General features: G+C 32.8%; 1 protein-coding gene across 1 annotated transcript in view; it reads left to right on the plus strand.

Annotated features, from left to right (window-relative positions):
• Positions 1-26749, plus strand: part of LOC142341365 (uncharacterized) — an 82359-nt gene that overhangs the window by 10677 nt on the left and 44933 nt on the right. The window contains exons 3-8 of the mRNA XM_075392292.1: positions 5610-5757; positions 7137-7313; positions 9528-9668; positions 17227-17391; positions 21965-22096; positions 22548-22672. Coding sequence (XP_075248407.1) covers positions 5610-5757; positions 7137-7313; positions 9528-9668; positions 17227-17391; positions 21965-22096; positions 22548-22672 — 888 coding nt within the window. The remainder of the gene's footprint in view (positions 1-5609; positions 5758-7136; positions 7314-9527; positions 9669-17226; positions 17392-21964; positions 22097-22547; positions 22673-26749) is intronic.

The raw sequence follows: 26749 nt of genomic DNA on the forward strand, positions 1-26749 counted from the left end.
CTGGAGCCGGGAAATCCCCTATAGCGTTTGATTATAGTTTACCAAAGAATTTTTATTGGTCATGCAATGGTTTTCATCTTTTTAAAGCATTGGTAATCTAAAAACATTGGATATTTTACACAATTTCTAATGGTTTTGATTACTTTGAAGTTAATTGTTTAAAAAATAAGTGAATTTCTTAACATCACTGTTTTTGTTCTTTTTCTCTAATTGTTACCAAACGTTTTTATGGACTGCTTCCATATCTTTTCTGGTGATTTATAAGTTATTTTGTTTAGCTTCAGTTTTATCTGACGATATGTTGACTTCCTTATTAAGTTTTGTTTTTGAAACGGACAAAATTTTTGATGTAATTAATGTTTGTTGTTGTTCGATTTTGCTGTTCGTCTTCACTCGCTTTCTTAATATTGGCATACCTCAATAATCTGGTGCATCATTTTTTTTACTCCACAGAGTTATTTGCTTTGGAGGCTATCTTTTCGTTCATACACTATTTTTTTTGAAAAATGCTTGGGCTTTTTTTGAGGTCTTTTTGGGGTTTTTGGGGTTTTTTGGGATTCCCAAAAATAATTTTTGGGTTTTTCTATCTGTTCCTCATCGGGTAGATAATTATGCCAAAATTGTGGAGGAGGGGTCGGAACCTTATATGCGATGGCACATTATCAAGCCTCCTTGTTTTAATTGGAAAATCAAATGAAAAAATTGATAAAATGACAACTCGTATTTTTCCCTATCATTTGCTGTGTTGGTGTTGTATCTTATTAAATCTAGCAAAAAGTGAGGCTCTTTGCAATTAAAAAATTTCGTTCAAGTTAAGCAGTCTATTTTTCATCTATTTTTTCTCAAGTTAATCAGTATATTGAGAATTGACCTTCCTTGTTTGTTAGCAGTTTTTTTGCTGCAGTTTTAGAAATTAGTTAATCAAGCTGGGAATAAGTAAGAAAATTCATAATTTGTTTCAAATCTGATTACAATTCAATTTCACAGGTTGGAAATCCTGTACCCCAATTACACTTAGGCGCAATAAGGACAAAAATTAGTTACAAAACTGTAAAATTTGGTACAGATTGCAAAATTTAATAAAACACAATTTGGAAATTAATACAGACATTGTGAATTTTTGTTTAGCAAACTGCGGAATTGAATAACACCCATTGTGCTTTTCTGATACTGGATTTCGTAAATGGATTCAGTTTGATACGTAACGCAATTCCACAAAATTTGGAAAATCTTTTGCGCATATCAGACTGCGATGGATGTAGCCTGCAATCCTCAATTTTGCGTAACCAAATTCTGATAGGAAAAAGTCTGCCAAACTCATTTAAGGTCTAATTCTGAGGGGTAATGTATCTGGCATTCAAGTAGGTTGATTCGAGTTTTCTGAAACTAAACAGTAGTTTCAAAAATGTTATCTTATTGGTTTTATTAAACGTTCTGGCGCTTTTTCATCTTTTCATTTCTGTGAAAAAATTGATTGCAAAAACTTGTTAGGCCAAATCGCAGGTTCTATTTTGAGACTGACTGAAAAATTATTGTTCCGACCCCATTTGTGGGGGGCGGAACTATATACTCAAATGAGGTTTTTTTCAGACAATTTTGGCCGATCGATATATTCATCGTAGAGATATGTGAGTGGTATCATTATATAGCTCGTCCAGCGTAGAATTTGGAATTAAAAAGATTTTTTGGAATTTCTTATTTTCCGAGGAGTTATCGAGGTTTACATTTTTATGTGAACACGTGATATTTGCATGATTTTTTTCACTTTTAGCGTAATTTTCGTTCAAATTAAGGCTTTTCTATAAAAATATTATTTTGAGATTACGTTTCAAGCAAAAAAATTGAAAAATTTTGTGCTATCAATAGATCCATAAAAATGCTAATTCTGGTCCCTTGAGGAAGTTTACTATAAAAAACTCGAATTCAATTTCAGAGCTGTTTTTTTCTGGAAAAATTTTCCTATTTATGATTGCTCTTTAAGTCACGTAGAGACTAGTCACTTTATATATCGAGGTTCCGTTAATGACAACTCTCCTTTACAGTCAAATAATACCCATTGAACAAAATATTCATTGCTCATGTTTTTTTTTGTCTAGGACTCTGAGCTTTCGAAATTTTTTTTGAAGTTTTGAATTACTTTTTGATATTTTACTAATTTTTGGGAGTCATATGGCATAAATTCGCTAACTAAGAGTGCAATCGGCTTCCTAATGTGCATCAAGTAAACCTATATAGTGCTTTGAGAGGACAGCTAATGGCTGTTAAGACTTCCGAAAGTTTTTTTGAACATTAAACGATATTAAATTATTTTTGCAAGAACAGTATTTCAGTCTCAGTAATGGCAGGGAGGCGATTCCAACATCCTTTATATTGCAATCATATTTAATGTGGCGAGCGGTTTTTTATGCTAACTATTTGTTTTATGACTCCGACAGCACATAATTTTCATAATTTCAAATTAATTTCAGAAGTTTTTTTGTAATTTTGGTTCCTTTTGAAATTTCATTTCATTATCCTAAATTGATAGTTCACATTGGCTTAAACAAGACGTTCAATGGATAATAGATTAATATTTCCGAGAAAAAATTGAGGGTTAAATGGCTTCGATACTTTCTTCTCGCATTTCTGCTTCTTTTTGGTTTTTGCCTAATTTTGTTGTTGCTTTCATAATCATAGGACTTATTGTGACGTCTTCTTGATGACATTTTGATGACAAACACCTTTTCCACCGTTGAGGCATAGTGCATAGTGTGGTTTTCTTTTGGAGTATTGTTGAAAGCTGATGAATTTAATGGCTGTTAAGACTTTAAAAATAATTTTTCAGAAAGTTTTTTGGACATTAACCAATCTTAAACATATTTTCGGGAACTTTAGGTGAGTCTCAGTAATTACAGGACCTCGATCTTTTTACTGCAACTAAAATGAATCTGTTTTGCAGTTTTGTCTTCCAACTATTGGTTTTACGATTTCGATGCCACGAGTTTTTATAATTCTTTTTTTTTTTTTCAGTTTTTGGACATTTTTTTCATAATTGTGGCTCCCTTTGAAATTTTATCTAAATACCCTAACATTGTTAATTGGTAGTTTCCAGTGGCTTAGAGAAGACGTTCAATGGATAATGGATAAAGTTTTTAGAGAAAAGTTTATGGTTTAAATGGCTTCGACACTTTCTTGCACTTCTCTTTTGACTTCCTGGTTTTTGCCTGCTTTTTGTTGTTGTGTTCATAATCATTAGACTTACTGTAATTTCTTGTTGAAGACTTAAGATAGACAAATTTCCTTAGCGTCCTATTGAGGCATAAGTTTGCGTATGTATTAAATTCCGTTGAGAGCCATTGAATTTAGTGGCTGTTCAGACTTAAAAAATTTTTTTTGAATTTTTTGGTTACTAACCACTATTAAACATTTTTCATGAATATTAAGTCAGTCTCCGTAACGGGAGGACTCACCTCCTTTTTACTGCAACCAGGTAAGCTGTTTTATCTGCTAAGTACTGCTTTTATTACTACGATGCCACGAGTTTTCACAATTTCAAAAAAAATTGTATTTTTTTTAAATTTTGTTTTTTTTTTTTGAAATCTTATCTCAAAAAAAAAATCTTATCTCATAAATGATTGATCCTATTGTCTGAGAGAGGACCTCCAATGAATCATAGATGAAGTTCTCAGTGAAATGCGTGTGGTTCAACTGGCTTCGACATTTTCTTCGCGCACTTTTCTCTGAATTTTTGGATTTTGCATATATTTGTTGTTGTTTTCATAATCGTAAGACTTATTGTGTTTTCCTGTTGATGACTTATGATTGACAAACATCCTTGTCTTATCATTGAGGCATAACTTAGCGTATTTTTTTTACTTCCGGTGAATGCTTTTGATTTTTATGACGTTGATATAACGGGTTTTCTGCAAAATTTTCTATATTTGTTCATACTTCTTGAATTTTTGTTAAAGTCATATTGTTAAAAAAGAAGAACGTCAATGCAATTGAAAAAATATATGAGGTTAGAAAATTCTTTACCAAATTTTTTTTTAATAGTTTCGACAGTTTTCTCGCTCATGTTTTATTTGAATTTGCTGTTTTTGCTTTTTTTCTTCATGTAGTCGTGATATGCTGACTGGTCTCATAGAATTTTAATTGAGGATTAAATGAATGATGTTACTCAATGCGGTCAGTTTGGTTTCGTCAACTTGTAGATTTTTTTCATCATTGAGAGGTTCCATCCAATTCCTTGTAATTCAAAAAAAAATTTTCAATTGATATCATGTCGTAGCTGATGTTTTGTTTGTTTGACAAAATGCGTGTTCATAAAATTTTCGTGAGTTTTCAATATTTGTATTTCTTTTTCTTTTCTTTTATAGCACATTCACTATTTTTTTTTTGTTTTTGCTTATTTTGTTGTTTGTTTTTTTTCCTTCGTAATCTTTCTAATGGTAGATTGAAAACTGAATTAATCAAACTCCCCTCGACCAAAACTGCCATTTCTCTCATGATCTCAATTTTTGCGAGTTTTTTTTCAAAATCGTGCGCTGAAATGCAAAATTAATTCCCTTGATAATCATTTGTAAGCTGTTACGATACCCTAAAAATGCACCGAGCCTGAATGAAAACTCCATCCATGATTGATTTGCAATTTGTTCTAATTGTGAGAAAATAATTGAAGTGTTGAGCGTCTGTGCCCTCGGGACGTCCAGAATTTTGATCTCTCTATTTAAATACCTAATTTTAGTGTCCTTTGGATCGAACATGCAAGAATGGAGCTTTGAAAGTAGAATAATTTCATGCTCAAGTTTGTGTTCATTGAAGACGTCAAGACATTAAGGGTTCATGAAATTTAAATTCACTATACTAACCGTTGAGAAATTGAGAAACCTGACGGTTAGAAAACGAACATCACAAATAGTAAAAAACTTTGTCTATATTTGAAAAGTTATCTGAAAAGTTATCAAAATCTGAAATCCACCAAATGAGGATTTAAGTCTCTTTTAAATAAACTGAGAGCACTTAAAGACTATTGTGCACAAAGAAAATGCCGTAACGGTATTTTAAATAGAATTTTATAGCAGGTTTCCTGCATTATCCAAGGAGATCCAGTTTTCCATTAAGGTTCGAAGTTAATTATATCACACAATCCGGAACGAGATGACCTCTGATCAGACTAGAATTAGGACCATTGTCTTGACTGGAGTTCTCATGGACGTCCAGGCCAGACGCTTTAAGTACCATCTAGAATCCCTCAAAGTACGTTACAGATGGGTCTTATAGGAAGGGCAAACGTAGTACAGGCAGTCTAAGACCTAAACTCTTGTCAAACTGGCAATGACCGCAGTTTGTTTGATAGACACCTTCCCAGGTTGAGGTCCTTATGAAAAAGTCTTTATAAAAATACCCATCCAGACCATTTTTGCCTATGAAAATACCCAGGCAGACCAAAAATGCTTATGATCCAGACACTGCCTCGTTCAAACTTTCGGATCGTTCATGTGCTCGTTCAAAAACGGGTATGAAAAGACCCGTACAGACCAAAATGCGATATGATAGACTTTGGTTCGTTCAATTTATGAATTCCACTCTAACCTTGAATACCTACCTCCGTTTCTCGTTCCTGTTAGTTGAACACGCCGCAACGCAGAGTATTGGACAAGGCACAAGAGTTGATTGGGAGACACTTCGGAGGTGGGTTTGTGAATGGACAGTATGTGGGAGGGAATCACGACAACAGTGGCATCAGTGCTTCACAAGGGGGACTGCAAACTCCAAGTACTAAAAAACTTTTTTTACTAGAATAATTGATGACACGAATGTTGAAGTATCAATTTTTGTGCAAGAGCTTCTCTCCGGGTCACACTTTTGCACAAAAATTTGTAAAAATGATATTTTTACACTCAGAATCGTTGAAATAACATAAACAACGAACATAAATAACGAACAGTCTATGGAACGAGCAACGCCTCTAAAACAAAGTCGAGGATTTATAACCGTTCCTATCAACTTTTTTTGGGGAAGGAACTATGCTCAGCTCGTTGTTTTGTGGATTCAATTTTGGTAGTATGAGTTAAAAGCCCATCCATCGTACAAGATAAAATTAAAAAGCATTTTTTGCATCTTCGTTTTACCGCTGAGTTATCGAAGTTTAAAGTTTTGTGAAAATTTGAATGATTTTTGTTGTTTTTGATCAACTTTCTCTAAAGTTTTCCTCAATTTCGCTGAAAAAAGTTCAAAATTTCAATAACAATAAAGTAAGGTTGGGTTTTATTTTGTAAAATAATAGGAGTAAGTATTGCTGAGTGCTGCTGAATTGCTTGCTTCAATTTTTCTTTTTGTTTTTACTTTTTTGTAAACCTATCTGTTCTGATATCATTTGAAACAATTACGTGCTTTTAATTGTCAAGTAGCATTAGCAAGGCTAGTTATGGTCTCATCATGGAGTTCTATAATCATTAACTACTCGAATTGTATCGAGGCGCCACCCTTTTTGAAAACCCTTTTTGAGCTGCTTTGTTCTTTTTTTTTTCGTTAAAAATAGAAAGTCAAACCAAAGCTACTTTTTTGACAAATCTCAATTAGGTGCAAACGATAGAACAAATACTAATGTCTCGGTTAATATTTTTTATTTCGTTTCTGTCTTTCAGTGTTTTCTAGCGTTATGACTTAGTCTCATGAATCTCAATAGTAACATTTCTAATTGGCTTTCTAGCGAGTTACAACTTATTCTGCCTAGTAATTCAAGCTAAAAATTTATAGTTGTTGATATTTTTTAAGTTCAATATTTTTTATCATTATCTTTTTCTCAGTTTGTTGCTTAATCTCAACAAAAAGAGTTTTCAATACGGCTTTTGAATTTTTTTCGCTGGATTACTACGTTTTGATGGTTTTAGCTCCCGTTTTCTCGCAAAAGTTTTTTTTTTTCGAAATTTTGGTTTCTGCCTTCATTTGTCGTACTTGATTTCTGATCATAACTATGAATTCGATTGTTTTCAAAAAAATTAGACGTTAATTTTTCTTTTGCTCCTTTTTCTTGCTTGTTACCTATTTTCAATAGGGAAAGCCAATTATTATTTTCTTATTGAAACATTCAAATATCTTAAAACTAAAGTGAAAAATTTATGATGTTTTGTATTTACGTTATGCGTTTTCAGATAACCTGAAAGATTTGTTCGGCAGAGACAAACACCTGTTCACGCCTCTGATTGCGGATATCCTGGAGTTGAGTGAGAGGAGTTTTGCTGACTTAGAGTCAGCAGATGCGAACTTCTATGAGGATGCAGCTGGGGGAGTATCTGTCCCTGGTGCTAATTATGCAGCACTTGCGGACGGTTCGTAATCCTATATGACTAAATCATTTCGTTAATGCCTTCTAATTGAAAAATTTTTGGGCAATTGGTTTTTCTTGAGGGAGATTTAAAACGCTACGCTGGAATTGATTTCAACAGTTGGTTTTATAAAAAAAGAATTGATTTATAAAAAAGTTGCAGTAATTGACACTCATTTGATCTTTTTCTGTGCCCGAAACTCTGGTTTCCTTTAAAGTTTTACTGAGCACCAACGGCTAAATTTGTTCTTCTCGAGGCCCATTCCCCGGTTGAGGTGCCAGACGGAAGTGATCTCTGACCAGACCCAAGTTCAACGCACACGGTGTGTTTCCCGACTAAAATTACAAGGTCTGGGTTTTGGTTCGAGCGCACAATAGTACGATCAGAGGTCACTTCGGTTTGGGGATGGTCTGATCAGAAGTCACTTCCGGATGGTTATGGTCTGATCAGAGGTCACTTCCGTATAGTTTGGTCTGATCAGAGGCGGATTCAAGCGCACATTAGGCTGATAAGAGAAGATTTTGAGCGCAATGGGGCCTGATCAGACACCATTTCGAGTGCATTTTTTTTCAAATTGCAGCTTGAAAGCTGCTTTCTATAATTCTCCTTAGATTAATAATTCTCCTATAATAATTCTCCTGAGATCAATTTATTACTGCGAACATCAATTTTTATGAAATGAGTATATTATATCAAAGTTAAAGAGATTCTTTTATATTGAAAACCATTCACTGATCAAACTATTTCGAGCGCATTCACTGATCAAACTATTTCGCGACTATTGAGTCTGATCAGAGGCAATTTCGAGCGCACAGTAGTCTGAGCAGCAGTGACTTTCAAGCCGACAGTAGTCTGATCAGAAGTAGGTTTGAGCGTACAATCGTGTAGACAATGGTCTGGGTTTGGTCTGAGCCATGGTCGCACAATCATCTGGACACTGGTCTGATTTCGGTCCGCTCAGAGGTAATTTCCGTCCGGTAAGGTCTGATCAGAGACAACTTCAAGCGCATTCTGAGCCCACGCGGTGTTTCGAGCGCACTTTAGTCTGATCAGTGAATACTTTGTCCTGGGACGGTCTGATCAGAGGTTACTTTCGTCTGGCACTGTCTGATCATGGGTCACTTCTGGATGGCACCTCAAACTAGGTTTTGTCCAGAAAAAAGCAAAGTGAAAATTTTTCTTGAAATAAATATTTACGAAATGTGAATGTTTTTGTGTGACAGTGTGATTGTTTCAAAATGTTCTTTGTGTTCTTTGGGTTGTTTTAACATTAACTCTCAATTTTGATACTGTTTGAGAGAATATGATTTAGACTTGCCAAGTCTTGACCGAGACGGGCACAAGACTGGTACATGTACAAATTGGTATGACCATAGCTCTAATCAGTACTGATACCTAGACTTGCTCAGTACTGATATTTATTTGCCAGTAGGTCTAGGGACATATGTGACGTTCCAATGTTACATTTATTCACGTTTTGTCTATAACTCGAATGGTGAATGAATGTGACGGATAAATTGTAGACAAGAGTTACCAAATGCCGTCACATATTATTGCAATTAGCATTAATTTGTAAATAGTGACAAAATTTTTTTACATTCAATCACAATAGCCAAAAATTAGAATTGTGATTAAATATGACAGGTGTTCTCTCGGTTCAGTATGTGTGTATACAAAAAGTGTAAAAATATATGCATTTTTTTGTTTGTCTGTTCCGAAGACAATTTATTATTATTATTATTATTATTATTATTATTATTATTAATATTATTATTTTTATTATCATTATTATTATTATTATTATTATTATTATTATTATTATTATTATTATTATTATTATTATTATTATTATTATTATTATTGTTATTATTATTATTATTATTATGATAGATATTTCAAATTTTGAGCGAATTTGATAAAGTTTTTCTACTGTCAATCTTGTCCACAGATTCTTATAAACCTAATCTTAAATCAAGGTTGTAGATAATGCTTACATTTTAGAGTAAGCTTGCTCGATCAAATTGTGCATTTTGCAACGTAATGTCGTAAATTAAGATCATCAAGAAATAATTATCGTTCTCCATATTATGACTTCAATTTAAAAGACAATTAAATAGTATTCATCCTAGGTATAAAGGTCTATGACACCTTGCATACCCATACTAAACAGATAAGACCTTAATTAAAGCTCATCTACAAAAATGTTCATCATTTCAGAACCCGTGAACAAGTATCTACCCAACCCTGAGAGGTCAGTGTCCGGAATGACATCTAACTACTCTGCCCTCTCTGCCCCAGGGCAGCCACAGGATGCACACTCTGCATCCGGAACAGAAATGCACCAGGCCCTTGGAGAGGGTAAAGGCTGCTCTCTCCAAATACACCTCACACATTTCACCAAACGACAGTCTCAAGTGACAAATTTCTGCATTGATGTGTTCACATGTACTGCACTGCACTATAAAACCCCACAATTGATCTGCATCAAATTCAAATTCATACATGCTCATCAAATTCCAATCCCAATTCACAATAACATCGACTGTGATAGATAGCTAAGAAAAAAAAAACAATTCCAGTGCATTTTTTCTACACTGTTTGCAGTTAACTAGTTCAGTATTAATTTGATGGATTGAGTTATGGCCAATATCGACTGCCCTATTCGAGAAATAGTCGGTACGAAATTATAGAAATTCGCGTGTGTGATCAGTTTTACAAACATAGTTTTCCTGCAAAAATGCTGATTGCCATTATTGTTTTCCTTCTACATCTTCGATACGTTCGATCAATCATCAAATAAAATAGGTTACTTGGATATAACTAAATCAGAAAATACGATTATCAAAAAAATAATCTATATAATAAAACACCTCAAAAGGAATAACCTTAACAATGTCTTTGTGTCTTCGTTTTCAAAGGATCTTCTCAAAATTTCCTTGTCGTAATGCAATGAACTTATTATTTATCTAGCTTCATCAACTCTGTTACATTTTTCAATTAGAAAACTCATCCATTGTTGTCCAAGATGTGGAAAAAGTGTTACATTTCTTATCCAAATACACCAATTTCTATAATTATTTTTTATATAAATGTTCCCACCCCTCTCGAGGGAGGAGGAACTATATACTCAAATGGGTTTTTTTTCGTTCATACAATTTTGACCGATCGATATATTAATCGTAGAGAGTTGTGAGTCGTATCATTAAAAAGCCCGTCTAGCGTAGAATATGGAATTAAAAAGATTTTATTGAATTTTTTTCTAACGCGAGTTTTCGTGGTTTAAATTTTTGTGAATGTTAGACCGATTTGAGAATATTAGACCGATTTTTGCTCACCTTTTCCGGAGTTTTTGCCCAAAATTTCGTCAATTTTGAGAAAATATGTAAAAATTGTTAACAATAATGCTGTTGATTTTATTTTGGGAGTCAAAAAAATTTGTTGACTGGTTTGATTTATTTTTTTGCTAAACATTTCAAATTCTCCATTTTTCAACAAAAAATGCCGAAGTAAGCTACTTTAATTCACTTTGATGAAATTTGATGGAAATACACACCAACAAACATCTAACACAATCCTTGTTAATCCGAAAAAGAGCCAGTTCTACTTCCATTTCCATTGAGAGTAGTCTGGAATTAAAATTTTGCCGTTTTTTGCTAACTTTTCTCTATGACTATTAAAAACGTAGCAACTATTTTTTGATATTTTAAGTAATAAATTATCACGATCTATTTCATTCGAAACAATTGAGTGTTCCTAATGGACAAACAGCAATAGGTTTGGCTAGTTTTGGTCAAATGTTGGACTGTTAAAATCAAAAAACAATTTGGAGTGCAATCAGTCGATCCTCAAATTGGACTGTAATCTTGGAGTTTAATCAGTCGGTAAAATCATTTTTTCTTATGTTAATTAAAGAACAAAACAATTCAAAGCAAAGCTCACTGTTGATAGGTTCAATTGGCTTCCCAAACAGTTCCACTTTATTCTATCTTGTTTCTTTACTGGAAAAGTCATGGTTGTTTTGACTTTCAAAAATGATTGTTTTTTCAATAAAAAATGGCTAATTGAAATTTGCTGTCTTTGATACAATTAGTTGTCACAAATTTTTTCGATTTTTAGGCATTGGCCTATTTTTCACGTTTTTTTCTTGTTTTATCACATTATCACATTAATGACAGTTCAAACATTACTTTTTTGGCATTCAAAAAATGGCACAAATGAACATAGAAAAGTCTTTAAAGGCACAGATTATGGTTTTAACGGCTTCGACACACCTTTCTCGGAAAATTTGTTTGAATGTTTTACATTCGTCCTTAACTGTCAATTTTAGTTTCTCATTTTAGTTGTATGACATTTCCTGCAAAACTTCATGTTTCATTGGATGTCCATGGAGGAAATAATGGGCCAATATTCTGATTTGAGAGTATAGCTGATAGCTTCATGACTTTCAAAACATTTGTTTTCAAAAAAAAATTATTTATCTTCGCATTTAAATTTTTTTTGTATATTTCACCTATTCTCGTTAATTACAGTTCCCATATGACACTAGTGTTTTTAGGGGAAGGTGAAAATGTACAAAATCTAATGTTTTGAAAGAATTCTTAATGTATTTACTGACTACGTGCCGGATTTTTCGCAAAAAATAGTAAAGTAATTTTTGATTTGCCTATATTTGATGTTCTTTTTGAAGACAAAGCGCAATTTCGTAATACTAAGAGATCTCAAACTCTTCTTTTGGACGCATAGACGAACCTGTTTAAACAATCCGTTTTTTAGCTACTGGCTTTCAAGACTTTCAAAATATTTCTTTTCGAAAAGTCCAAAATTTTTTTCTATTTTTGCCCGTTTTTTTCTCTGTTTTGGTCTACTGGTTACCTATAATCAATAATGAGAGGTTGCATACTGCCTTCTTAGGGTTAGAGAAAGGCTCAATTGAACATATTGTGAGGGGCAAAATATGGGTTCACCACTTCGGAATCGTTTTCTCGAATTTCTTTAATTGAATTTTTGTTTGTTGTCTCTATTTTTTGATCGTTTTGAAACCGCGTACAAAATTGAATAGTGACAGTCTAAATGCCCTCCTATAAAATTGTATCTGATCATAAACATGTTGCATGTTTTCATGTTTTTTTGCGGTCTAATGGCTTTCATGACACTGAAATATTTGTTTTCGAAAATTACAAAAGTATAACTGAATTTTGCCACTTTTTTCTCTTTTTTGTCTACTTGTTACCTATTCTCACTAATGAGGGGTCACATACCACATCTACAGCATTTATGTTCGAGGGCTCATTTTAACATATTTTGAGGGGCAAAATTTGGCTTTACCTCTTCGGAAGCGTTTTCTCGCAAGTTTTAATTGAATTTTTGTTTGTTGTCTCGATTTGTTGTTCTTTTTGTAACCTAATAAAAATTGAATAATTACAAGTCTTAAGGCCCTTTTATAAAGGTATCTATGATCATAAACACATTGGATGTTTTCGGTTGCTATCTATCTAATGGTTTTCATTACTCTGTTTTCATTACTGTTCTTTTTTGTCTAACTGTTACCAAGCCTTATTATGGAGTTGTCCTATATCTTTTCTATTGAAGGACAGGTTATTATGTTCGTTTTTTCAATTTTATCTGACGCTATTTTGACCTTGTTTTTAATTTTTTTTAAAAAAGCGGACATACATTTTGGATGTAATTATTGTTTGTTGTTTTTGTTTGATTTTGTTGTTCGTCTTGACTTGCCTTCCTAATAATGGCTTATCTGATTAATGTAATGCAACCTTCAGCACCTTCTGCAAGCTACAGAGTTGTTCTTAAACCAAATCTGCCGAATGCTTCTTTCGTGCAAATACACAGAAACAATCGACCGTTCCAAAATTTTCTTACGTCTGAACGTACAAACACTTTTCATGGCAATAGAGATAATGATAAAATTCCAAATCAGATATCCGAAACTTTAAAAAACAACAAAAGATATGTTATTCGATAGTTTTTGGAGAATTTGTTTCTTTCCTCTCATCAATAATCGCGCAATGCGTTAAAGACTGTTAATGAAAATATACACAAAATATCTTTTAATAATAAAACATGAAATTTTCTGGACCTTTTAATCAGGTTAATTTCATTGAACTTTTTAAAAGCTTCTTGTAGTTTCTTTGAACCTCTTACAAGATTGGCAAGAATATTTTTTTGGTTTGTTCCCAATGTCTTTATTAGTTCCAGTTGGGGCTAGTTTAGCGTAAAAACGCGTTTTAGAGCGTAAGAACTATGACTTTTTTTTACACCAGGATTATTCCTTGCTAAAATTTTACAATATTTTACAGGGTTGATCTTGCAAAAGCATTGTAAAATTTGAATCTACCCATCGTGCAGAAACTAAAATTATTTTAGCTTGGTTTGTTTTTTCTTGGCTGCAAGATATAATTGTTCCGACCCTCTTGAGGGGGAAGGAACTATATACTCAAATGGGTTTTTTTTGTTCCGTGAATTTTCGCCGCTCGATATATTCATCGTAGAGAGTTGAGACTGGACTGGTATCATTAGAAAGCTCGTCCAGCGTAGAATATGGAATTAAAAAGATTTTTTTAATTTTCGTTTTCTACAGGGAGCTATCGAGGTTTAAACCTCTGAGAAAAGAAGAGTGAATTCACGTTGTTTTTATTCACATTTTCCGGAATTTTTGCCTAAATTTTCGTCAAGTTTGCTAAAATTTGTTATAATTTTTAAGAATATGGTCGTTGATTTTATTTTTGAAGACGAACAAGCGTTGTTGATTGTTTTGATTTAATTTTTTTGGTCAAAAAATCTGGATAAACATTTCAAAATTTAGCCTTTTTCATCAAAAACAGCACGAAATAAGCTACTTTAGTCCACTTTGATTAAATTTGCCGACAGTATACCCCCAAACAACACTCATACAATCTTTGTAGACTCAGAGTGGGGCTATTTCGACTTCAGAGTCAGCTGAGAGTGCACTGTAGTTTAAACTTTGCCGTTTTTTGCTAACTTTAATCGTTGATTATCAAAAATGCAGAATTTATTTTGAGTTTTCATTTAACAAATTATCTATATCTGCAACATTCGAAAAATCAATTGTTCTTAACGGACAATAAGTATTAGCAGGGCTAGTTTTGAACCATTCTTGGACTGTCACAATCCAAAAAAATCGGGTTGTAACCAGTCGGTCTTTTTTTAAAAAAAAAAGACTTTTTTTTTTAATAATAAAGAACAGAACATATCAAATCAAAGCTCAGGAGTGATAGGTCAAACCAATTCGCTTGCTATGCAGCTCCAAGTTAATGCATTTAGTTTCTTAATTGAAAGTTTATGATCGTTTCTTTTTTTTTAAAATAATTGACTTTTCAATAAATAATGGCTCAATTAACTTTTCCTCTATTTTTTTCTTAATTTGTTCAACTTCCAGCTTAGTGTCAGCAAAAAAAGACTGCTTTTTCTTTTTACTGATTTAACAGTTATTCTCGGTTGCAGTTTTAAGCCTGCAGTTATTGTTTTCTGGCTTTGATACTACAAGATTTCAGATTTTTGTTTGTTTTGATATTTGCCAGTTTTTCACGTTTTCTAATTTTGTCACATTATCACATTATTGACAGTTCTCATGTCACCTTATTAGCATTCAAAATAAGATACAATTGAACATTTTAAAATCCTGAAAGATATATATCATCGCTTTAACGGCCTCGACGCCTCTTTCTTGAAGAAATCAACTGAATTTTGTAATTTTGTCTCTAACTGTCATTTATACTTTGTCGTTTCGGTCGTATGAAATTTCCTGTATAGTGATAGATTTCATTGGCTTTTCATGGAAGAATAGAAGAACCGATATTCTGATATTAGTAGATAGCTGATGGCTTTCATGACTTTGAAAACAATCGTTTTCCAAAATTAAAAAAAAACTTTTTAACTTCGCAATTTTGTTCTTTTTATGTTTCTTTTTGTTACCTAATCTCGTTAGTTAATTACTGGTCAAATATGACATTATAAGTGTCAAGGGAATAAAAGGGATTGGTGTCCCAAAATCTTTTTTTTAAAGAATTTTTTATGACCTTACTGGCTTCGACACCGGTTTTTCACAAAAAAAAGTAAATTAATTTGATTTTTGCCATATTTGCCGTTCTTTTTGTAGATGCAAGAAATATTCTGGATAATTACAGGTCTCGAGGGCTTCCTTTTTAAGATTAAACGACCCTATTTAAATAGCTCTTTTTGTAACTAATGCCTTTCATGACATTGAATGTAATTTTGTGTCGAAAAAAAATTAAAAGTATTACATACTTTAGCACTTCGCTTTTTTGTCTACTTGTTACCTAGTCTTACTATTGAATGGCCACGTACTACATTATAACTGTTTGAAGAAGGCGCAATCAAATATAGTTTGAGTGCCAAAATTTGGCTTGACGGTTTTGACAGCGTTTTCTGGCAAGTTTCAAATGAAATTTTGTTTGTTCTTTGTTGTTCTTTTTAGCCACTTTAAAAAATGAATAAGGACAGGTACTAATGCCCTTCTATAGAAGCAGTGGTAATCGTAAATTTGTGGCAATATTAATTGATTCCTATTGGTATTTATTACTTTAAAGTTAACTGTTTCAAAAAAATAAATTAATTTTTTTTACTTTACTGTTTTTGTTCTTTTTTGTATAATTGTTACCAAACCTTTTTATGGACTGGTCGCATATGTTTTCTGGTGATTTATAAGTTATTTTTGTTTAGTTTTAGGTTCATCTGACGGTATGTTGACTTTGTTATTAAATTTAGTTTTTAAGAGGGACATAAATTTTTTGATGTAATTAATGTTTGTTGTTGTTGTTGTTTGATTTTGCTGTTCGTCTTGACTCGCTTTCTTAATATTGACATATTACAGCAATCTAATGCATCAATTTTTACTCCACTGAGTTATTTGCTTTGGAGGCTATCTTATCGTTCATACAGAATTTTTTGAAAAACACTTGGGCTTTTTTGGGATTCGCAAAAAATAGTTTTTGGGTTTTTCTATCTGTTCCTGATTTGGTAGACAATTATGCCAAAATTGTGGATGGGCGGGGTCGGAACCTTATGTGCCATCGCACATTACCGAGCCGCCTTGTTTAATAAAAGTTTTGAATCCTGAAAAAAAAAATTAGCGGGGCGATAAAACTCCGCACGGAAAATTCCGCATTCTGAGCATAATTTCAAAAGAACTGTAAAAAAAGTAAGGTGGAATTAAATTGGAAAAAAAAATTACTCGCTAAAAAATGGCATTCTTTTTTTGAAAAACTACGCTCTTCAAGTTACAATCTTTCTCACCTTATCAATCGGAAAGTTAATTTTTTCACTCGTTCTACTCCTTTATCCTGTAGGAAAATTTCAATAAAGATGGAGCAATTTTTCTTACACTTTTCCCTCCTTTTACCGTAAAAATCTCCGGAATAAAAGGAGGAAAAAGTTACATTTCTACACACTAAAATGGATAAAGAACTAAGAAATATTCAACTGTCGGAAAATCAATTCAGTCCAGGTTCAAACAAGAGTTTTTAAGACTTTACAGTATATTATGCGTTGTTCTCCCCACCTCTTTTTCATTTTGGTGTGGGGACCCTCTGTTGCTGAGTCGCAGAAACAAATTATAGGAGTAATGATATAGTACGGGAGAAAACATGACAAAATGAGTGTTTCTGTCGGAAATTTCTCTTACGTCGAAAAATTATGCGTACTCTGTTTTGCGCAAACAATTACAGAAGGTTGTAAGAATATAGACCCGTGCACACTCCTATAAATAAGAGTGCTATGGGCATTACAATGTAATCCCTGCTAATTAGAGGAGAATTAAGGACGAAAATTATGCCCGGGTGTTGACGAATCGACTTGGGGGCTGCTCTTTGAACAAAGAAACTTGCAGTGTTTCGAGAAAAAAACTTCTTTCTTTCTTTAGATCTGCTGAGCCAGTTTGGAGATGGGCCATCGAGGTCTGGCAGGGGTGGTGGGGGATCCAGTAGGCTGTCTGCGGATGCGATGTCATCAGCAGTGAGCAGACTCTCAGATGCAAGTCACCTCCACTCTCCAGATCCAAACTGTGACAAACACAAGTACCACAAAGGTTAAACAGTTCCAGGGACAACCCCGAATGGTTATCTTGAAAGATCTTACAAGATTCAGACAGAATCTTAGAAGATAAACATTCGTCTTACAAGATCATACAAGATAAACATTTTTTGCAAGATTCTTGTAAGATCTTACAAGGTAACCATCCAATCTCGCCCCGGGTTGCTCAACTGTAATCTCTGCATTCTAAGTTATCATCGGTATTTTTGGACAATTTCCTGTGTTGAAAAGGACACACGACTGAACAATATTGCTCTAGGCACCTACCTAAACTTGCCAGAGCAAATTTTTCCCTTGATTACATGAAATTGCATAAATTGCTTCCAAAGTATGCAAGTATACAACTGTCGATTTTGAAAACCTCTGATTAAAAAATCCTGCAAGACTATACATAAATTTCTCCCCTCCAAAGTCTCGCAAATATTTGATAAATTAGTTTGAGCGCGAACAGCTTCTGTCAAGAAGTCTCAATTGTTTTCACTTATTATTGGATTTTATGACTACTTTTGTACCAATATTTAAAGCAAATAATTTTGAACAATCAGAACCACTGATGCTTAAAATAATTTTTCGTTGAATGAATTCAATGAAATGAAGTGAAGTGAAAAAACATTTACAAGAGAAAAATATAGTTTCAAATGGCAGACTTATTCAAAGACTTATAATCGCAACGTGTAACTGTGTAATTTCCAGCAGAAGACCGGAATATGAATGAACAAAATACAGGTATATGAATTTTTGTTTCACATCAGCTCTTAAAACCTGTTTAAATATTTCGACAAGTTTCTCGCAAAAGTAAACATGATGTAGGTCAATAACAGCCAATGAAAGCAGACCCTGACCTACGTGACTTGGGATAATCTTGAAAGATTTTGCGATTGATGTTTAAAAATAATGCTGCGTTTTATTTCTTTTTAAACATCAGCTTTTTTTACAACAACATTCTTAAACATTTTTAAACACAACTTTATTTTTAAACATCAATCCAGGATAACAATTTCATGAACAGAAGTCACGTGCCTCAACAGTTGTAAACAACGTCCTCAGTTTCTAAAACGAAAGTCTGGGCATAAGCTCTTTTGAACGCACGAAGAACGCACAAATATTTCTGAACGCACGAAAGTCTGGCCATGGTTACGTTCCGCCTGGGGCGGTCTGGACATAAGGACTTTCGGTCTGGGACCTCAACTTGGTAAACATACAACTTCAAAGCTGTTGTATTTTAGCATTTAGTGCTGTGAGTTTCGACGGGTAGTGCAGTGAATCCTTTTTTGTTAAATTTCTTATTTAGATCAAATCGCCACATTAAATTAGCCGAATTAGGGCTTATGTTTAAATGTATAATAATTTTTCAGGCGAAAGAGCGACCGAGAACAAACTTTGTTTAGAAGACCTAAACAGGGATATAAACAATACTTATGCAACTGTGAGCTACTCTTGAAATTATTTGCAAACGTTTTTTGCATTTGCTTTTTGTCGCTAAACTTTTTTCTGCTATTTTAAATCATCAGGTTTCAAAGTTTACTCTTCAGAATTATACTTACGTCTCTCTCCGCTATAATTGTTAATCCGTTCAATCTCGTGAACGTGTAAGTCAAGTTCATGAATGTATAGTTATCAACGGTAATTAACATATGCCTGAGAATTGATTGTGCTCTTTACGTCAAACCTACTAACGATTTTCAAAACTTTCAGTTTTTTTTCTAAACTTGCTATTATTGAAAGAAGTGGCATGCACGCAAGGCTGCAATTGATTGACTTTTATACGGATTTATTGAGACAAATGTGGTTTTTGTGTATCTATAAACAAAGTTTGGGTGATAAAAAAAAATATTTTCTAATTAAATTGGATAAAAAATGGAGTCTTTAAGGTGTTTTCAAGTTTTCTGCGACTACCAATCAGCAAAAAATTATCACTAATGTCTGCATATTTAAACTATATTAGTTTGAATCAAGCTCAGAGGCTCTCGTTTCATCACTTTTAGTACCATTGTAAACTTTAGACATCAACATATGAGGGGCAGAGAGCCGCACTGGTCGCGATTGGAAGATTATCTTGTGAGATCTTACAAGATTCTTGCAAAAAAATGTTTTCTTGTATGATCATGAACGACAAATGTTTGTGCTCTTTACGTCAAACCTACTAACGATTTTCAAAATTTTCAGTTTTTTTCTAAACTTGCTATTATTGAAAGAAGTGACATGCACGCAAGGCTGCAATTGATTGACTTTCATACAGATTTATTTTTGTGTATCTATAAACAAAGTTTGGGTGATAATAAAAAATATATTCTAATTAATTAAGGCTGCAATTGATTGACTTTCATACGGATTTATTGAGACAAATGTGGTTTTTGTGTATCTATAAACAAAGTTTGGGTGATAATAAAAAATATATTCTAATTAATTTGGATAAAAAATGGAATCTTTAAGGTGTTTTCAAGTTTTCTGCGACTACCAATCAGCAAAAAATTATCACTAATGTCTGCATATTTAAACTATATTAGTTTGAATCAAGCTCAGAGGCTCTCGTTTCATCACTTTTAGTACCATTGTAAACTTTAGACATCAACATATGAGGGACAGAGAGCCGCACTGATCGCGATTGGAAGATTATCTTGTGAGATCTTACAAGATTCTTGCAAAAAAAATATTTTCTTGTATAATCTTGAACGACAAATGTTTGTGCATTTTACGTCAAACCTATTAACGATTTTCAAAATTTTCAGTTTTTTTCTATACTTGCTATTATTGAAAGAAATGACATGCACGCAAGGCTGCAATTGATTGACTTTTATACGGATTTATTGAGACAAATGTGGTTTTTGTGTATCTATAAACAAAGTTTGGGTGATAATAAAAAAAAATTTTCTAATTAGTTTGGATAAAAATGGAGTCTTTAAGGTGTTTTCAAGTTTTCTGCGACTACCAATTAGCAAAAAATTATCATTATTGTCTGCATATTTAAACATTATTAGTTTGAATCAAGCTCAAAGGCTCTCATTTAATCACCTTTAGTACCATTGTAACATTTAGACATCAACATATGAGGGCATAGAGCCGCACTGGTCGCGATTGGAAGGTTATCTTGTGAGATCTTACAAGATTCTTGCAAAAATTTTTTTCTTGTATGATCTTGCACGACAAATGTTTATCTTGTTTGGTTATTGCAAATTTAAATTAATTAGAAATTACGGTTTCTTAATATCTAAGAAGGGCACTAATACCTTCAGAGTAGGATTGCACGCAGGCACAAAAGTGACAAAAACCAAAATCATCAGTCACTGGTCTTACGGACATTCATGAAAAGACCATTTTGGTACAGAAAACAAAATTCATATACGAATCTTCGTTTTTCTTGCTGTTTCAACTAAGTTTATCTTTTAAGTCGAAACAAGCAAGCAGAATCGAGTTGCTTCGGGAACAAACTGAATATGAATTAACATTCTATGCGTTACAAAAAAAAAGATAATTAAATTTTCGTGGACAAAATTTGCAAAGCGTTTTGGTTAGGTCCTTCAAAGCTTTGCACTTGCCTGTAAAATCATCAATAACTTCAAATTTGCTCTATATTGAGTTCGGAAAGGCATGAAAAATTACTGTTTGGGACAATGGAAAAAATGGAAGGGCGAAAAATTTAGTTCAATAAATTAATATTTTTTAGATAATTTTAATAATTAGTAATAATTAAGAAATTATGGGTGAATAAAATCATTCAAAAAATTAATATTTTTTTCATTATTTTTTAAAATAATTAATATTCAATTTACAAATTATGCGTAGATTCAAGTATGGCCTTTATTATTTTTTTCTCAAGTCGATGTCTTAAGCATAGCTTTCTAGGATTTAAGACAAACGGATGCCTTATAAGATTCTTTCCAAAACGAACGGTTTTCTTATAAGATTCTTTTAAGACTAATCGTTATCTTATAAGATTCTTGTAAGACGAATGTTTATCCTAAGATTCTGTCAGAAAAGACAATGCGTCCTCTTGTAAGATTCTGTGAGAATCTTTTAAGATGTTACAAGATAACCATTCGAAGTTGTCCCGGGCGGAGAATTTCAACACAGATTTTGCTACTAATCTAGTCTAAACTTTATAATAAGTTAGCAGTATATCCTTATTGAAGAACAAACTCAATCTTTGAAGAGAAGTGGCACCAAATTCTAGCAGTGCTTGTTAATTTTTTTCTTATATATATCTGTGCCTATTCACTTGAGATCTTGGGAAGGTGTGATTTTGACATATTGTTGTGAACATTGAGATGAGTTTTTCCTGTTTTTCCGTGCCGAGTTTTTTCGGTAGCTCCAAATTTTGTGCGCCAAAAAGTTACAATGTATCCTTTTTTACATCGTAATTTGTATGATACTGCAGAAAAAAACGTCAGATGAAGTTTACATTTACTTTTCATGCTTGCTATTAAAGTTCATTTTCAGTAGACGTAAGGGGCTGTAGGGGGGTTCTATCTCCTGATTAGAAAAAAAGATACCTATAACCACAGTTCGATAACTGACATCAAATCATTATTGAGACGAATGGTTTTCATTAGTTCCATATTTTGTGCTAGATTGTATTCCGGGTGTGCCAGAGAGGAAATTTAAGAGTCCCAGCGCTTCTGGCAGCAGGAGACCAGACTCGGAGAACCTGTCTCACATGCACGACCCAGACCTCAGCTGCGACAGAGAAAAATATCACAAAAGTAATCAGTCTGCTAAAGGGTCGAAACTGTTCAGCATAATCATCACTAAAACCGAGTGCTCCTTATATATGAAACATATGTTACGATATTAGGAAAATTGTTTTTAAATGATATATATATATATATATATATATATATATATATATATATATAAACATATATCCTTATATATATATATATATATATATATATATATATATATATATATATATATATATATATATCCGTTGAAAAACAGCGGTTCCATTTTGCAAGGAGTTGATTGCGGATAGTTAGCGAACTCGTATACAACAAACTATGGTGACGATGATATGTAAAAAAAACTACTCTGGCAAAATAATTTGAATGTTTACATTCATGGCTTTTATTTATTGACAGCTGTTCCTCATCGACTTTTATTATCGACATCCGAAACTTCAAACCACCACATCCGAAACTTCGATGTTTTTAGACTGTGTACCTGACCAGGGGTTAGATGCTCGGACGAAGAACACAACAACGAGAGCCTCTACCATCAAACCACCATCCAACTCAGGTACATTGAAGCTATCTTCCGTGAAAAAGGAACAGCCTAAAGTCAAAAATTGCTTCATTTTTTTGAAGTAAACATGTAAATTATTCTGATTATAAACCTAAGGTTAGATATCCACATGCTTTCAAATGTTAAATAAATTAATCACAGTATCAGTATTGTTATTAATAGCCGCCCTCATCTTCTCAGCCGGCTATTATAGCGCTCCTATTTTTTTACGACTCGAAGAGGAGTATTGGTTTTCTTAAGGTTTTATTACGACTCGAAGAGGAGTATTGGTTTTCTTAAGGTTTTTTTACGACTCGAAGAGGAGTATTGGTTTTCTTAAGGTTTTTTTTATTACCGGAAGTACTATTCGTTCAGACGCTGTTTTGATCTAAAAGCGAAATCGAGTAAAATTGCCATGTGAAATATTTTTTTTCTGAGCGAGAGAAGTTTTTTGATCATGCGCCGCGTTTAGTGAATGACTTTTTTTGACTTTGAAAAGTAGTTTTTGACTGAATTGCACATATAGATAACCGTTTTTAGCCGTTTTTTCGTCTAAATGGCCCAATTTTATAGCTTGTAATTTGGTTTTTATGGAAATAATTTTTATTCGATGCAATATTAAAATCTCAACCTCGGAAATTGATACCACAGTGTTTTGCAGAGCCTGAAGATGCGTTTCAAGCTCAAAATTGGCACATAATTCTTGATTTTTTAGTTATTTTTTTGGCTTTTTTTCTATTAATTTCTTCATTTTTGGATTGGATTTTTAATAACCGTCTTTTTTGTCACAAATCCGTTAATATGGCAACTTCCTTTCAATAATTTATATACTCAACGCCTCTTTCAACCTCAATGTAGTTTTGTTTTAAAAAAATTGTACATGTGAGAATCCGTTTTGGCAGATTTTTTCCAATTTTTGTCAGTTTTTTGTTTGTACTTTGGTTTTAATTACTAGAAATAGTCTTTTTGTGTAACATGAGGGACTTTAATTTCGTTTCAATAAAAGTTCAATCGTTTTTTGGCGTTAAGTTTTTGAAAAATTGTTAAAAATTTTTCACAAATGCAGTCTTAAAAGTTTTTTTGACCATTTTTTTGCAAATGTTCCGATGTTTCGTTTTTTTCTCTATTTCTCAATTTTTTTGTTCTCTTCAAGAGGATAGATCTTTGTATCGGATGGCTCGTTATCTTTTCTATGTCTCGAATGCTGAACAATGAAACTTATTCGTTTTTCTTGATTTTTTTAAATTTGATCTTTAACATTCAAAAATCAAGAATGTCTTTTTGTTACGGTGTTCCTTACATTGTCCATATTCTTCACATACTAGTTAGTATCATTCTAGGTTTGTGCTGGCACCTACATTTATTTTCGGTATATTGATTTTATCAGTTGTTAAAAAATTGAATGATTTCGGCTTTTTCTTAGATTTTCGTCATTTCTCTGGTTTGCAATTGATTTTATTCAACATAAGTCAGTACTGAACGTCTGCTAGCAAGAATTTACCTATTAATCGTTACTGCAACTTTCTTCCGGCCTTGGTTTTAATTTAAACGATTTTTTCGCCTTTGAATATTCCTCTGCTGCTTATGTCTTTTCTATGATTAGTTTGTTTTTTGAATTAGTAAAGTCAAATTAGTGAAGTCAAGTTGCCTAGCATATGTACAAGGACGAACTATATGCTCTTTTGTGATAATTGCAGTGCTTAGAAGTGTAATTGTAAGTGGTTTTCGGATTCTTAACTTTGAGCATTCTTTTTTTAAAAGATTTAACTTAGTTTCTAAGATTATTATCTGCCGTTTGCTTTCGTGATCTTGCAGATTAGAATCATGAATTAATTATTTGAGCACAATTGATAGCCCTGTCAGCTTTTTCAGCCTATCAGTATTTGATCATGTTAAATATTTTGGACTTTTTTGACGTTACTAAACGTTTTCCATTATATAAAAATTTGCTGCGTTTTGTTTCTCTTGCTGACAGTGGTTTAAGTCACCAAATTTTAGATCAGACCTGGGGAGGTAATGAGTTAATGGTTTAATACAAATGGCAATGGCTTCCGCTGCCATTACGGTTTTGTTTGTGCATTTTTGACGCTTCGAGTCGCTTCCGGAATTCTTCCGGCTATGTTTTTTTTTTACCGGAAATGCTACTCGTTCAGACGCTGTTTTGACCTAAAAGCGAAAGTGAGTAAAATTGCCGTGTGAACTAATTTTTTCTGAGCGAGAGAAGTTTTTTGATCATGCGCCGCGTTTAGTGAATGACTTTTTGACTTTAAAAAGTAGTTTTTGACTGAATGGCATATATAGATAAACGTTTTTAGCCGTTTTTTCGTCTAAGATGCCCAGTTTTTTTGCCTGTAATTTGGTTGTAGAAATGAATTTTATTCGATGCTATATTGAAATTTCAACCTCAGAAATTGATACCACAGTGTTTTGCAGAGCCCGAAAATGAGTTTCAAGTTCAAAATTGGAAAATATTTCTTGATTTTTTTGTTAGTTTTTGGCTTTTTTTCTATTAATTTCATCATTTTTGGATCTTTTAACCGTCTTTTTATCAAAAATCAGATAATATGGCAACTTCCTTTTGACAATTCATATACTCAACGCCTCTTTCTACCTCGATGTATTTTTGTTTTATAAAATTGTACATTTGCTAATCCGATTTTGGTAGTTTTTTTCCCGATTTTTGTCCGTTTTTTGTTTGTTTTTTGGTTGTATTTGCTAGAAATAGTTTTTTTGTGCAACATTAGGGAGTTTAATTTCGTTTCAATAAAAATTCAATCATTTTTTGGCGTTACGTTTTTGAAAAACACTTAAAACTTTTTCGTAAATGCAGTATTAAAAAATTTTTGACCTTTTTTTTTCAAAATGTTTCAATTTTTTTTATGTTTGAATTCTGCTTTTTTCCTTTTCTTTGTTCTCTTCAGGAGAATAAATCTTTGCATCGGATGCTCGTTATCTTTTCTATGTCTCGAATGATTAACAACGAAATGTATTCGTCTTTCTTCATTTTTAAATTTTTTTTCTACTTTCAAAAATCAGGAATGTCTTTTAATTACAGTGTTCCTTACATTTTGTCCAGTGTTCCTTACAGTGTCCATATTCTTCACATTCTAGTTAGTATCATTCTAGCTTTTTCCTGGCACCTACATTTTTTTCGGTGAATTGATATTTTCGGTTGTTAAAAAATTGAATCATTTCAGCTTTTTCTTAGGTTTTCGTAATTTCTTTGTTTTGCAAATGTTGTCATTCAACAAAAGGCAGTACTGAGAGTTTGCTAGCAATACTTTTCAAAAATTTTTCACTTCTTACTATTTACTGCAACTTTTTTCCGGCCTTGGTAATAATTCGAACGATTTTTTGCCTTTGAATGTTCTGCTGCTTATGTCTTCTATGATCAATTTAATTTTGCAATTAGTATGAAATCATGTTGTCTAGCATATGTACAACAAGCAAGAAGTATGTGTTGTTTTTGTCTTAAATGCAGTGATTAGAAATCTAATTGTAGTGATTTTCTGGTACTTAAATATGAGCATTCTTTTTGAAAAATTTATCGTAGTTTCTTGATTATTATATGCCGATTGCTTTCGCGATCTTTTTGAGATTAGTATCATGAGCTATTTGAGGGCAATTGATGGCCTTGTTAGTTTTTTCAGTTGAGCAGTTATTTGACCATTTTGACTATTTCGGACTTTTTTCGACGTTACCAAACGTTTTCAATAATATAAAATTTTGCTGCATCTTGTTTCTCTCGGTGACAGTGTTTTAAGTTTCACCAATTTATAGATCAGACCTGGGGAGTTAATGAGTTAAAGGTTTGATACAAAAAGTAATGGCTTCCGCTGCAATTAAGGTTTTTGTTTGAATTTTTGACGTTTCGAGTCGCTTCCGGAATTCTTCCGGCTATATTTTTTTTTTACTTCGTCGAATAAAAAAAATGTTTCCCTTTACCTCATTTTGCCGCCTTTTCAACATTTTGCGTGAAATCTTTTTGTCTTCTTTAGGCTAGTTTCTCTCTTCTCTCATTCTGCTAAAGTGATTTTGAACATCAGTTGCTCAGCAAAGCAATTCAAAATGAACAGAGTTAGTACAAAAATGGATGTCAGAAATAGAAACGGGATAAACCCATAAAGCCCAAT

This window comes from Convolutriloba macropyga, chromosome 6 (genome assembly GCF_964194025.1).
Source record: "Convolutriloba macropyga chromosome 6, txConMacr16.3, whole genome shotgun sequence".
Classification (NCBI taxonomy): domain Eukaryota; kingdom Metazoa; phylum Xenacoelomorpha; order Acoela; family Convolutidae; genus Convolutriloba; species Convolutriloba macropyga.